The 15,789-nt window shown below is 33.0% G+C and overlaps 1 protein-coding gene across 3 annotated transcripts in view; it reads left to right on the forward strand.

Annotated features, from left to right (window-relative positions):
- The window catches only part of LOC114326802 (zinc finger SWIM domain-containing protein 8 homolog), a 252,478-nt gene that overhangs the window by 222,691 nt on the left and 13,998 nt on the right, over positions 1 to 15,789 (forward strand). For all 3 annotated transcript variants that reach the window (XM_028275247.2, XM_028275246.2, XM_028275248.2), the window contains 4 exons: positions 5,093 to 5,320; positions 6,303 to 6,528; positions 9,703 to 9,924; positions 11,755 to 12,079. In XM_028275247.2, the coding sequence (XP_028131048.1) occupies positions 5,093 to 5,320; positions 6,303 to 6,528; positions 9,703 to 9,924; positions 11,755 to 12,079 (1,001 nt within the window). The remainder of the gene's footprint in view (positions 1 to 5,092; positions 5,321 to 6,302; positions 6,529 to 9,702; positions 9,925 to 11,754; positions 12,080 to 15,789) is intronic.

Here is a 15,789-nt window from a genome sequence, read left to right on the forward strand (position 1 = left end):
TCACAAACAACTCCTAAAATTAATATCTATTATTTAAACTCACTATGGACCAAAAACAACAAAAACTTACCGTTAAGTATAACATAAATGGTAACCTCGGTCTCTCACACCGTCAGGTCAAATAACATATGAACTATCCACACTTGGCCATAGATTTTTCAAGACTAAATAGTGTGATGAGAATTTGAAAGCTACCTGGCCGCGCGGACAAAAAAATATGCGCATTTGAGTTTTACAGCGAAAAATCCATTACGTCGGTGTCAGGGACCGTACGTTACCACTCGAAAGTTAATGAAGTATAACGTAAACAATTAACGTAAAAAGTGAAATTATGTATTGTTCATATCATTAGCTATACAATCCGTAAAAGTTTCAAGTTTTTACATTTGTTAAAAACAAGAGAATTTAAGCGTTTTCCATTAAAATCGTTTTTTTTTTATTTAAACAATTAATAAACATGAAAATTTTTTTATTGACTATTCGTGTATTGTTCCCGCGAATGCATATGTCTGCAAATTTTCATTCATTTGCATTGAAGAAAGGGCAGTCAAATTAACGTCTAAAGATTTGACGCAAACTGTTGAACTAAATAAAAGCGTTTAAAAATTAAGTAATCGTGTGGGGAAAAAATAAATATGCCGTTTTAATTGCCTATTTGTCTAATTTGTAAAATTCATATTAGAGTTTTCAAAAAGCGTAAACAGGGTGAAATTTTTTCTAAGACCCAAACGAACTAATTTTTTAAAGCCGGACCTGATTTTTTTCTAGTTTGAATAAATCAGTTGATTAGGTGGTAATAGTGTAACGATTGACCAAAATAAGAGACACATCGATCTGACCGTTCAAAAATTATGACGAATACAAATTTCTGTCAAAATGCGAAACTCGCCCTGTATATTATTAAACAAGGGGAGCAGACACTTTTTAATGGTCATTTGTTATTCCCCATAGGGGCCTCTATACGAGGTAGGAGTATGTGCAGTTCCTCATGACTCACCCTGTATATATATAAAGATTGGTGCTTATTTGACGATACTGCTTCAATTGTATTTTGGAAATTGCTTTATTTCCAATTGTCTTTTATCATCATGTGAACTTTCATGTAGTTGATATCGGTACTTTTACAAATTGATTTGTTTTTATTGGCATCTTCTTCTCGCCTGATTACATGCCCTATCCATCTAAGGCGTGCTACCTTAATGAATTTACAACGTCAGGTTCTCCAAAACTTCTTTACAACTCAAAGTTGTAACGCCTGCGCCACAAACCTTATTCTTTTATCCCTCCATATCCATATATTCTCCTTAGGATTTTTCGCTCGAAACAATTGAGCAGTTCTTGGTCATTCTGTGTAAGTGACCAAGTTTCTGAACCATATGTTAGCACTGGTCTTATTAGTGTTTTGTTGACAGTCAATTTAATTTTTCTATGTAGTTTTGAGGGCATCTGTCTTCTTAAGTCATAGTAACACTTATTGGCGAGCTATTCTTCTTTTGTTTTCATCACTGACATTGTTATCTTTTGCTACCAGCGAGACTAAGTATGTGAAGGTGTCGACACCTTCCAGGTCTAGGTCGTCAATTATTATTATTACTATCAGATATATTTATGAACCAGCTTGAAACAACAATTTCTAAACATCCCGTATTTAAACAGTTCTTATATTGGTGGAGATATGTGGACGATATATTAGTTTGCTTTACAGGAACCAACAGACAACTTGACCAATTTCTATCATACATTAATTCACTTCATAGTAATATTGAGTTTACAATAGAAACAGAACAGAATAAGTCGATAAACTTTCTAGACGTAACGATTACCAGACTACACAACAAACATGAGTTCTCCGTTTATCATAAACCTACCCATACTGACACAACTATACACAATTCATCATCCCATCCTACACAACACAAATTAGCACATACCATAGCATGATACATAGACTGACAGAAATTCCCATGTCAAAAAATAACTTCGAGACAGAACTGAACAGCATTAAGCAAATAGCAGTAAACAACGGCTGTAACGAACAAACAATTAACAAAATTTTAAACCAAAAACTGCATAAGAAAGCCCTGAAATTAGTCTATCCACCACCACAGAAAGAACTCGGTACATTCTGCTCTATCACATATACTGGCAAGATAACAACAAAAATAGCCAGATACATAAAAAAGAAAGGAATAACACCAGCTTTCAGAACTAACAACAACTTAGGCAAATATGTTATGAATAATAAGAGCCGAAAGAGAAAGCAACTACAGAGTGGTGTTTACAAACTAACTTGTGGTGACTGTCCGAAAACCTTTGACAAACGGATAGCAGAACACAACAGGGCTTTCAACAATAGAAAAACAGACACTTCTACATACGCACTTCACCTTCTAGATCATAATCATTATTTTAATGAAGAGTTTCAAATTCTGCATACTCAAAATAAAGGCCTGAAGCTATCTTTATTAGAATCTATGGAAATTAATAAATTGAAAAATACAGATATAATTCTGAATGACCAACTCAAGACAAACAGCTCTCCACTCCTAAACCTCTTCAGTTAAAGACTTTAAAAAGGCAAACACATAGTAAACTAAATCACTTAAGAAAGGCACTCTGCCGAAAGAGCTGTAGTCACATAGTTATAATAAATTTTGTGGAAGTATAGAAAACAAACGTTTTCAGTGTTTTATTGTTAGATAAAATGAACTTCCATCAAGTAACGGTCGAATCCATCAATTATTATTATTATTGTAGGTGTAGGGTTGCTTGGCCTAGTGCAACACATATATTTGGTGTTTGGAACATTTATGTTTAGTCCCATTCTCTGTACAGATGCTCTTAACAACCGAAATGCTTCAGTCAGAGATTCTGTGGACCTACCTATGATGTCTGTGTCGTCTGCGTATCCGGCAATTTGTACTGATTTGTTAAAGATAGTACCGTTCGTATTAGCAATAAGAGACACGATAGTCCATCACCCTGCCTTAGTTCATTTTTGCAATGGAAGTTTTTTGAGAAATCGTTTTGGATTTTTACCATGCTCTCTGCTCCTGTGAGTGTAAGTTCGGTTAATTGGACAAGATAAAGCGCTATTTGAAATCCTACCATAGCAAGTAGAAGTTTATTCTAGGGTTTTTTCAAGGTTCGTCTACACATACATTTCACAATTGTGTTTGGTTTAAGATTCAAACCAAGATGTATAACAGCATTCTAAGTAAATTAATTCTCCAGGATAGTGCTTCACCACGAACACCAAGGCATTACAGAAATTCTCGATTCTATTAGTTTCTTATTTTAGTTCATTTGCAGCACTTAAAATAGACCACATGCAGTCAACAGAGGTTTAACTTTAAATGACCTTGTTTATGAATTTTATTACACTACTGACAAATAATTCTCCTATATACAGAGTGAGTTTTATTATGGAATGACTCAATTATCTCGGAAATGGCTTGCACGATGTTTATATATTTTGCCATATAAGGGACTTATGATGCGGCCGATATTATTGCGGTATTTACCTCGTTACCAGATCTTCCATTTTTTGAAGTTATACTTCTTTAGGCGCGATTGGGAGTGAATTTTTATTATCCTGGGCGCATGCGCACACAGACAGTATGGAGTTCGTTGCTAAATCTTTTAAGTTATGTATGTATCAGTCCAAAAAGGACTGTTTCCCCATTACTGAGGATCGTGATTTCTTCCAATATTCCTAACAATGTTTCTCTATTGGTCTTTATCTTCAGCTGCTCTAAGATCTTCGCAGAATAAGTTTCCAGCTGAATTCTTTATTTGGTCGGACCATCTAGTTAGTGATCGTCCTCTTGATCTTCTCCCCGGAACGTTTCCAGAAACAATGAATCTCTCCTGTCGTCACCTCGGCGAACCACGTGACCAAAGAATTGCAGTATTCGTTGCAGACATATTGTGGACAGCCTTTTTTTAATCTTGAGTTGGTTTAGAATGGAAACGTTTGTCCTATGAGCTGTCCAAAGTATGCGCAGCATTCTTCTCCAGCACCACATCTCAAAGGCATCAATTTTTTGACGCTCGCATGCGCGAAGAGTCCAAGTCACTGCTCCGTATAGAAATATTGAGAATACAAGGGCATTCACCAGTCTCATCTTGATATTTTGAGAGATAGATCTGTCTTTCTAAACTTTAGTTAGGCGACTCATCGCATTTTTTGCCGTACCAATACGTCTCAGAACTTCTGCTTCAAAGTTACCATCGTTAGTTATACTAGACCCGAGATACCCTACATATCTGGTATTCCTGTAACATGTTAGTCAGTTGAATAGTGTCGAATCTGTCGACCACCATTGTTTTTGTCTTAGCTTTATTGATTTTCAGACCAACTCTATTCATTTCGTACTCAACTCTTCGCAGGAGATCAAACATTTCTTGCTCATTTGCTGCTATAAGTTTAGTGTCATCAGCAAATCTTAAGGGAATAAGATAATAAGTAATATTTAAAGTATTTTTATACTTCGCTTGATCTATTTGTCACTATGTCTGGAAATCTTGTAATCCGTAAAAAACAAAGGGAGTATAGCTCAGTGGTAGAGCTTTCGATTGCATTGGAGATCGAGAGGTCCCCGGTTCGAATCCGTGTGTTTTCTATTTTTTTATATATATATATATTTGGTATTGTTTTTTTTATTTTGGTATTATTTTATTAATAAACATTTTTGGATCGTAGTAAGTAAAAATTAGTTTAATCTTTAAATAAAATACAAATAACCTGTTGAAAGTATATTTATTTCGTTGAAATCAGGTAATAGAAGTATAACTTCTTACGTGCGTACAAAGTACACACACATTCTTTTTTCTAGAAATCTAATTAACTTTCTTATTTCAAATGGAACAACCTGTATATTTTTACCTTTTGAAATCTTAAAAAAACTGATTATTTTTTATGTAATGTTGTTGCCTATACAAATATCATAATTTCGGAGTTATTGCTTTCCCAGAAAAATTTTTTCAACTTTCCTAGAAAAATTCCAATTATATAGTCGACGAAACTGGAAATATTTTACATTATATACATTATTTATGTTTGTTTTTATATTTTTTTTTTTAATTTCAGCATGCCGCTCCCCCCGTTGGAATGTATGTTAGCCATTACAATTTCGTTCCACATCATCCCCCCATTGCTTACGGGGGCCCTCTACACCCCCTGCATCCGCAGGCCCCACCGCCCACCCACGTGCAGATGTACCAGTTTCCATATCCCCCACCAGCACCACAGCCTGCACCAGCGGCTGCGTTTACCCCGGTGCCTACGTCTTATGCGACGATACCGCCACCTCAACAGGTAAGTAAAAATAGACTAGGGACACAGCATATAAAACGCAACAGCAGTGACACACTAGAAGGCGGAAAAAGTTCGCGCACTATTACTGCGCAGATCGTCAGCCATTTTTCGCGTAGTACCAGACAGTGTAGAAAATCGACAGTGTTGCCGATTTGTACATAATTTTCAGATTTACTTAACTTTTATGACATTCTGATAATAAATATTTTTTAACATAATTTTATACGTACCTATGCCTGTGGGAATTATGTCAATAATTGGGACATAACACAAAATATTGACGATGAATGGCGATTGTATTGTTAATCTTTTGCAGAAATTCCAGAAAATATTCAAGAAGAATCTCTTACGGGTAATAAAGTTAGTGCAAAAACTGATACTGCAGCAATGCAGAAATAAAAAAAATCACGTTTTCTTAGATATCGTTGTCTGTCGACGTTTAAATGCGATCTGTGAGAAAATATTAAATTAGTGTTAGCAAAAGTGAAGGAGTAAAAGATTGTTACTCCTTTCAAACAGACAAAAAATGTTAAATTATTTTAATCACATAAAGTCTTTATTTTTACAAGATGAGAATGAGGAAATTTTATTTGAAAGCGTTCCAGATGTAGTTTTATTATAGTAATATATTACATATAATTTTGTTACAAGTATTTTTGAATTAACAAGTTGAATAAAATACCTTTTTTCTTAATGTATTTTTATTACCCTTAGAAACTACCAAGATCAAAAATTTTAACATAATTTTTGGCAAAATCTGATCATTTTAGCAGTGGCTTAATATAATTTCATATAGTGACATCGGCAACACTGATGAACGAACACATCACATCACCACTGAGATGTTCTACGCGAAAAATGGCGACTCTGTACTTTTCAACTTCAAAGGCGGCATCGGGGAGTGTCCTTGCTGGTCTAGTTTATTATGCTGTGCTAGGGATAAACCGTATAATTATGTAAATAATTAATATTTTCGTAATAGGCCGCCTTCACAAGTGCACCATCGCAGTATGCACAGGCTCCGCCTCCACCTACACCTGCCACAGCCGTTTTTGCTGCGCCGCCAGGACCACAGCAAGGAATACAAGTCCAGGGTTCCCAGCCGCCTCCGGCACAGCATGTACAGTATTATGGGCCTACGGTCACGATTACGCAGTCGGTACAGGCCTTAAGGCCCGCTACACACATGTATGCAGCACCTCCTCCGGGTAAATAAATACATATATTATGTAATCATTATCCAATCTTTTTACTTTTATTTATACTTTTCAATAACATTATTGCTAGTTTGAATCTTCTCTCCGCTATACAGGGTGTTTCATTGGGAAACGGAAATACTTGAACGGTGAATAGAGGTCACTGAGGGGTTCTAGATATACTATATTTATTGCCTCACCATTTTTATAACCGAGTTACAGAGTGTTTTATCGATTTTGGCCATTTTTTTCTGAATCCATAACTTTAGAACCATCCTGTATATTTTTTTGATATTTGGTACAAATATGTCTTATTTAGTACCCAAACCATCCAACTACTAACCACAAGAAAAATCCAGGTCCGGACTAAAAGAAATTATAAATTCATTGTGACCTTGAAACAACATCCTGTATATTGAATTTGTCAAAATCCGTTTGCATATTTAAAAAGAGCACAATAAACTAAGTTTAATGGTTTACTTTAATTTTTCGGCCAGATAATTTAATAACTTTAATTTTGAACTTTTATTGAATTTTTTAAGAACTGAGATTAAATAGCAGGTATTATAGAGGACCGCTAAAATAATTTTTTTAGAGGAATCCTCTAAAAGGTTTTGGAACAAATACGGCAACGTCGCACGTTGATCGTTTTGAACTACTTTTAACCTAGAAAATGACCGAAAACCGAGGCCAAAAATCTTAGGAAGGCAGAAGAAATTCACAGTTTGCTAGAAAACAATATTTATTATATTTAATTATTTTTTAGTAAAACTCATATTTTCCAATTTAACATTTTTATTTATCAAGATATACATTAAAATATTGCTGAAAAGTTTCATTTCGTATTTCTTCTCCCCTTCTACACTAATTTTGGTCAAATGGATTATTTTCAATTACTTACATTAAGGTCATCTTCCTAATCTGCATCTGGTTCTAAACCTTCTGGAACTTCATCTTTATAAACATTTTATACGTTTTTTAATGTTCCACAATAATTTTACCTGCATTAATAGGATTTGACTGCTTTGACAAACATCTTGATTTCAACACTTTTTCAACCATATTTCTAGGTAGGTAGGTACCTACTTCCTTTGAAATGGTAAATTGTAGTTACTATCAGGTCAATTACTTTTTGTTTTTGTTGTAATCTGAATTCAGCTCTACAAAAAGAAACAAAAAATTGTATAGGTGTAGTGTGTCGATTTTAAAGTGAGACATACCTTTCATTATTATTTATTACTTCTTCACCAAATACATTATAAAAAGCCATTTGCCATTTTTAAATGTTTATCTCCATTATAATACATAAATAACAAATTATTGTCCTTTTCATGATCATTTTTCAGTACGTAACAAATGATAGGAAAAAGGGTAAGTCCGTGATTTATTCTAACATAACATTTTAGTTAAATCTGAGAGTTGTCACATTTTATTTTCAATTTGGAATAAAAACAAATCAAATGTGTTTCTTGCATTTATAAAATGGTATTTTCTTTGATTTGTATAGTCTTATAAATTATACAGATTATATTTGTAATATTATTATCTATTTAAAAAAAATTATTTTTTTTATTATGGCGCCATCTATCGACAACTAGAATAACTAGAATAAATGTTATAAATGTCACCGACGAAATGTAATCACCGACGTGCCTTTTTTTCTGTCACATACAATTTAATGCGTTAGAAAGAAACCGAAAAACTGTGACGCACTGAAAGATGATCATGAGAAAAAGAAGACTATTCATATATAAACATAACCAAACAAAAATAAATCAAACGACATTTAACGGACCGCTAAAAATTTAGCAGGTACGTTTTGACTTCCTCTAAAATATTTTTATTTAGCGGAAGTTTTAACCGTTTAGGTTATGATTTTAACGGATACATAATTTACAGAATACCAAAATATTTTTAGCGGGCGCTAAAATTTTAGAGGCTTCTAAAATTTAACGGAAGTGTTACAGAATACACCCCTTATTAACTTTTATTAATAAATCATTAAAGTTATTGAACAAATACTTATTTTAAAAATAATCAATACATACTTATTTACTACATCGGAATGACCCATTTGCGAATCACAAGAAAAATCCAGGTCCGGATTAACAATAAAACATAAAGTAATTGTGACATTGAAACAACACCCTGTATATTGAAATTTTCAAAATTCGTTTGCACATTTGAAAAGAGCACAAAAAATTGAGGTTATAGGCTCGCTTTAATTTTTTGCGCAGAAAATTTAATGAATGTTATTTTAAAATTAAATATATTGAAATTTTTAAGAACTATGAAATTAAAGAGCAGGTTTTTAAAGCACTTTTAATAATAAATTAATAGTGTTAATGAATAAATACTCATTTTAAAGATAATCAATAATCATTTACTACATTGAAACGACCCACTTACTAATTATATGAAAAATGCAGGTCCGGATTAACAAAAAAATATAAAGTAATAGTGACCTTGAAGCAACACTCACACATTTAATAACGTTACTTTTGAAATTATATCGAAATTTTTGTTAAAGTTCTGATTTCTTAAAAATTTCGAGATAATTTCAAAATTAAAGTCATTAAATTTTCTGCGCAAAAAGTTAAAGGGAATCTATAATCTCAATTTTTTGTGTTCTTTGCAAATGTGCAAACGAATTTTGAAAATTTCAATATACAGGGTGTTGTTTCAAGGTCACAATTACTTTATGTTTTATTGTTAATACAATATTTTGGACCTGGATTTTTCTTGTGATTCATAAATGGGTCGTTCTGATGTAGTAAATAAGTATTGATTATTTTTAAAATAAGTATTTGTTTATTAACTTTAATAATTTATTATTAAAAGTTAATAACACCTGCTTTTTAATCTCGAAGTTCCTAAAAATTTCAATTTTAAATTCAAATTTCAAAATTAAAGTTATTAAATTGTCTGGCCGAAAAATTGAAGTGATCCATTAAATTTAGTAATGCATAGCGATAATGTTTATACATTAACTCCGACTTTTAAATTTATTTCAAATGTAAAATCATATGGTGTTATTTAGACGATTTGATTGATTGCTGATTTGTGTAGATGTTTTTGCTCAATTTCTTTTAAAATCTAAAATTTCCACTGTCACAACATATTTTACGTATATGTATACTGATATATAAAAAATGTGAAGTAATAACTGTGAAATTTAAATCACAGGTATGCCTCCTCATGTTCAACAAGCAATGCCGAGACCCCACAGGCCTCACCAATTTAATCAAGCACAGATGAGGTACTTATTAACAGCTTACCGAGTTGGAATGTTAGCTCTAGAAACTCTTGCTAGAAGGGTCCACGATGACAGACCGCAAGCAAAGTATGCCAGAAATCCACCCTACGGGGAAGACGTAAAATGGTTGTTGAGGATTTCTAAGAACTTAGGTAAGAAAAGTATATTAATTAAATATTAAATATGAATTATTTATCTTCTTTATTATTAACACATTGATCACTACGTCGCTCAAATATGGCCGACACCAACAATGCTTATTAGGCCACGTCTCTCATGTATGTTCGACACCACGATTTTTCATGCATTCGTGGCCTTTTATAAAGCAAATGAAGGGTACAGGGGAAAAAGGAGGAATGTCAGAAATGTTCATTTTTTATTTTATTAATTCATTAGATAGGGTATATTCTATACTTTATTATACGTACATAACACTGGTTAAAAATGAGTTGTGTCATGAGATAACACGAATAATAAAATACCTATACAGGAGAAGAAGGGGGAATATCATGGTGTTACCAGTTAAGAAGGCTTTTGTTGTCAGCACATTGTTTTCGTGTGTGACCACAGAGTAAACATACCAAACATATGATTTAAAAAAATACCATATACAACAAAACATATCATTAATATTAGTCTTATAACTTTGAAAATGCTCTCCTGAAAAATTCAACAAAAGTGACATTCCTCCTTTTTCCCCTGTACCCTTCAAATGTAGCTGAATTTCAGCTGAAATAAATAAATAAACATAATTTACATTAAAAACAACATTTTTCCCTGGAAATAAAATGCAAAATGTTCAATTTGGTTTATGATTGATTCCAAAATATTCAAACGCATAAATGGTTTTGTCATTACTATGAACTTGATGGCTTCAAAAATACCTAGAAAAATTAAATTGACTGTCTATAAAACACTAATAAGACCAGTGCTATTATATGGTTCAGAAACTTGGTCACTTAAACAGAATGTCCAAGAACTGCTTAAACGTTTTGAGCGAAAAATCCTAAGACGAATATATGGAGGCATAACAGAACAAGGTTTGTGGCGCAGGCGTTACATATTTGAGTTGTATAGAAGTTTTGGAGAACCTGACGTAAAATTCATTAGGTACCAAGACAACTTAGAAAATGATTTAAAATCTATTGGAATTAGTGCATGGAGAAGAGTTGCCAGAGGCAGGAGCGAATTGAAGATTGTTCCGAACTTTGGCTCATAAAGAGTTGTAACGCCACTGATGATGATGATGGGCGAAACAGAGAAAACGAATGAAAAATCCATGCATCCATGCTTGGCCTAACTTTGAGAGACAGAATACGAAATTATGAGTTACGGCGAAGAACTGGAGTGGAAGACATCATAAAACGCATTACGGAGTTGAAGTGGAAATGGTCAGGACACGTCGCAAGACAGAGAGACAACAGATGGACAAAGAAGATTTTGGAGTGGCGACCAAGGGCAGACAGGCGAAGTCGTGGAAGACCACCCACCAGATGGACCGACGACATTAGAAGAATAGCGACAAACTGGATTGCAGCTGCCCAGGACAGAGAAGGGTGGAGACATCTTGAGGAGGCCTATGTCAGACAGTGGACAGATTTGGCTGTGTGATGATGATGATGATACAAAATTGGATCTTTATTCTACTCGAACAGACACTAAAGGGTTTCTCTTCGAATATGTTTAAGAGGCAAATTAAAGGCTTATACACAGTTAAAGTCTTATACAAATGCTACATGGTGCAGTCTTCTGAAATTGTTTCATTGTGAAATTTCAGCGTTTTCACATATCTCGTTGTGAATAAATCACAATAATAAAATAAACACTTTATTCGATGTTGCGGTTTTCAAAATATAGAGAAGTTTTAGAAATCTATATTTTTTAAATATATCTTCTATTTATTATTTTGGAAACAAAATTAGATTTGTGTCAATGAACCTCTGTTACATTTTCCAAGCAATTAAAATAAAACATATTTTTAGGAACTCAATACCTTCACCACTTCTGCGTATGTGCAGTTAACTCTATAGTAAGTCCATTCGTATTACATGATGTAGCAATCGAAGCTGCCCAGTATCTCTCTCGAAACAATCCAAGCCTCGTTATGCAACATCTACGCAATGCGCTTACGCCACTTGTGCAGAAGTGCCAACAGATGTACATACAGTGTATGCACCAGAAATTGTATCATCTCACGTCTGCAGACTACGAAGATTTTGTAAGTATCGTGTGTGCGGCTAGGGCGGCGTTCCAAATTACCCCTGACGGCTCTACACAATTTAAGGAATGGTTGCAGTCAATAAGAAGGTAATTATTGCAATACATACTTATTAAAACGTTTTTATATACTTGGCTTGGTCTTTGTCACTATCTCCGCAGATTTTGTAATCCATTTTAAAAATAGTTCTAGGCTACCTAAGCACCTGAAATTTTCAGAATAGCTCAGAACTAGCTAACAATGCAATATTAAACTGCTATTATACAGGGTGATTTATTAGTGGGGTAAAGCTCCGTAGATCCGTTATAGTAATAGATAGCGATAAAAGTTAATAACAAAATTTTAAAAATAGTTAGAATGTTACAGGGTGTTAGATAAAAATAGTGGCAGACCAAACTTATGTTTTTTAAATGGAACACTCTGTATTTTATTTTATATTCGAAATCTTCCTAACTTCTACATTACAAAAATATAAAGGTTTGGTATGTTATACAGGGTATTTACAATGTTATAACCAATTTTATATGAAAATCGTAACAAGTTCAACTCCCTGTATAAATAAAAATAAGCACAACGGCAATTGTTTATTGATGTCATATTGTTTTATTTATTGTCGAAATTTTCATAAATGATTGATATTGCTTATTTTTTTAATATTGAATACAGGGTGAGTCAAAACGTAAGTACATTATTTTCTCAGTAATTTTAAATGGAACACCCTGTATTTTATATCGGAAAGTACCATTACCGTACTTTAATTTTTATACAACATTCCCTATTTCTAAATTCTAATAAAATTCTAAATTTATTAGTTTAATAGATATTTTCATTTTTCAGAGCAAATTATTAATTACGGGTCTAAATCTTTCCAAATTTTAAGTAAGCCATGACTGAATTGTCTAAAACTGACAGTTAACGATTACGGATTATCAATCTGTAATCAAAGTTGGCTACAATTTTTGTTATTAACTTTTATTGCTATCTATTACTATAACGGATCTACTGAGCTTTACCCCACTCATCAATAACCATGTATGGATAAATGTATGGATAAATCGATTTTTTTTATTTCAAACTATTTTAAAATTGCGACTAATGCAATGATATTTTAAAGTACGTTAATAAATCTATATCTATAAATTGATGGTGGCTCAGTGGCATTAGATTGCAGATCGAGAGGTCCCGAGTTCGAACCCGGCTGTTGCGTATCTTTTTTAATTTTTTTAATAAATAATTAAAAGTTGATATACTTAAAATTCATATTATTTAAGTTAATGATTACATATATACAGTGCGCTGGAATAAGTGTTACCCCTCCCTATTAACTTATTTATTTTTAACACATAAGCAAAATGCTCGAATAGGTCGATTTTTAAAATAGTCATAGTATATTATAGCATCAATGTTTCGAACTTTACGCGATCCCTCTTCAGGTGACAGTCATAACTATGATTTTTTTTAAATAGGAAAGTACATCATGTGACACCTCATTTAAAAGCTTTTGAAATACTGATTACAAACATGTATAATACTTGCGCAAAATTTCGGTCCAGTGCTTTTTAAAAGTATTATTTTTTTTCGAATCCTGAGAAAACTAGTAAGTATTTTTTTTTTAGTTTAAACGTGGAATGAAATATTACATTATTACCGAGGGCCGAAAGTCCCTAAAACTTCTATAATGTTTATTTTAATAAGTTAATAAGTTACAGGGGTGAAAAAGAAGAGAAAATTAAGTATGATTTTTAATTTCAAATACATAATATATCATTCAAAAGAAAGTTTTTGTTTATTCTAAGGACTTGCGGCCCGCGGTAATAATGCAATGTTTTATTCTGCGTTTAAATTTTTCAAAAATACTCATTAGTTTTCTCAGGATTCGAAAAAAATGCATTGGACCGAAATTTTGCTTAAGTGTTATACATTTTTGTAATCAGTATTTCAAAAGCTTTTAAATGAGGTGTCAGATGATGTACTTTCCCATTTAAAAAAATCAAAAGTATGACTGTCACCTGAAGAGGGATCGCGGTAGGTTCGAAACCTGGATGCTATAATATACTGTGATTATTTTAAAAATCGACCTGTCCGAGCATTTTGCTTATGTGCTAAAAATAAATAAGTTAATAGGGAGGGGTAACACTTATTCCAGCGCACTGTAAATATTGTTTATGCACCACCTGGTGGTAAACTCCATATTGTGTATACATTTGGCGGGCGTAAAGTGCCACTTTAGCGCCCGTGGGCTTCTTTATCGCCCGCCGGATGGTAATGTTAGATGGCGGGTGTAAATATTTAGCGATGTTTACATTATTGTGCAAATTTACAGCTGCCTTTAAAATCGAATAATATGACCATAGAGACGACGGCTTACGGCATTTAGACTTCTCCAGAAAATACGCAAGAAATACATTTTCTGTACAATTATAATTACCGTCTTTAACATTCTGCAATTTGCACCAACTAACAAATTCATCGTAGACCTTATCGTATATTTTCGTAGATTTAGCGGGTAGTAAACTTAATTTTGCATCTTCTGCTGCTTTAAAAATTTCCGGTGGTGTTCCAGAAAATGTTTCATCGTCACTAGCTTCTATTATAAAAGAACTTCTTAAAAAATGTGTTATGAAACTTTCAATACGATAAATAATGGCGACTTACTATTCTTGACTTAGTTACTTTGTTGCTAGGGTAACGCGAACATAGCTATAGAGATTACTGTTCTATCATATTATTATTTCTTACACATATTTCTTTTAAAAAATCCACAAGGAAAAGAAAATGTTTTCCTGTAGTTGGCTGTATACCATCAATCACAAAATTAAAAAAAATCCTTTGTAAAAGGTATAAAATTTTATTAAAATCCCTTAGAAGGGCTACATCACAACAAGACGTTTTCGATTTTTATAAAAAATCATCATCAGTGTTCGATAAACTGGATGCTGGCTGAGCCACAAAAGAAAAATATCTGGGTAAAAACCCTTTACATATCATATAGATGCCTTAAAAGTGCATACTTCAATAAAAAGCCCTGTGATGGTCACATGGCAACCAGGATAATGCCCTAAGGGCTATGGCTTAATGCCTTAGGGCATTATCCTGGTTGCCATGTGACCATCACAGGGCTTTTTATTGAAGTATGCACTTTTAAGGCATCTATATGATATGTAAAGGGTTTTTACCCAGATATTTTTCTTTTGTGGCTCAGCTAGCATCCAGTTTATCGAACACTGATGATGATTTTTTATAAAAATCGAAAACGTTTTGTTGTGATGTAGCCCTTCTAAGGGATTTTAATAAAATTTTATACCTTTTACAAAGGATTTTTTTCCAATATTTCTTTTAATATGACATTTTTATTAACTAACCAATACAAATGATTCGGTGAATTGTTATACAGGATGAGTTTTAATAAATTGAGCTATAAAATTCATGCAACTTTTGAAACGGTATTTATAATAAATTGCTCGCAAAAGGTGGAAAGAAAAAGAAGCATTAAAAAATAATCACTAAGACGATCGTGCAAGGAATTTTGTATCTTTATTAATAAATGATCCTTAAAACAGTCGTGCATAAAAATTTGTATGTATTTCGGGCGTAAACAGCGTTTATGGACCTTACGTGTTAATAGCCCTCGCCTATCGGCTCGGGCTCTTACACTTCAAGGTCCATAAACGCCTATTTTACGCCCTTGTTTTTAGTTTGTGAAAAATGTCATTATAGATGCAGTGCGTGAAGGGTTTAAAGTGTGCGTGAAGTAACAATGTATTTTAAATAGGATTTACTTTTTCGCACTGTTTTTGAC

This window comes from Diabrotica virgifera, chromosome 4 (genome assembly GCF_917563875.1).
Source record: "Diabrotica virgifera virgifera chromosome 4, PGI_DIABVI_V3a".
Classification (NCBI taxonomy): domain Eukaryota; kingdom Metazoa; phylum Arthropoda; class Insecta; order Coleoptera; family Chrysomelidae; genus Diabrotica; species Diabrotica virgifera.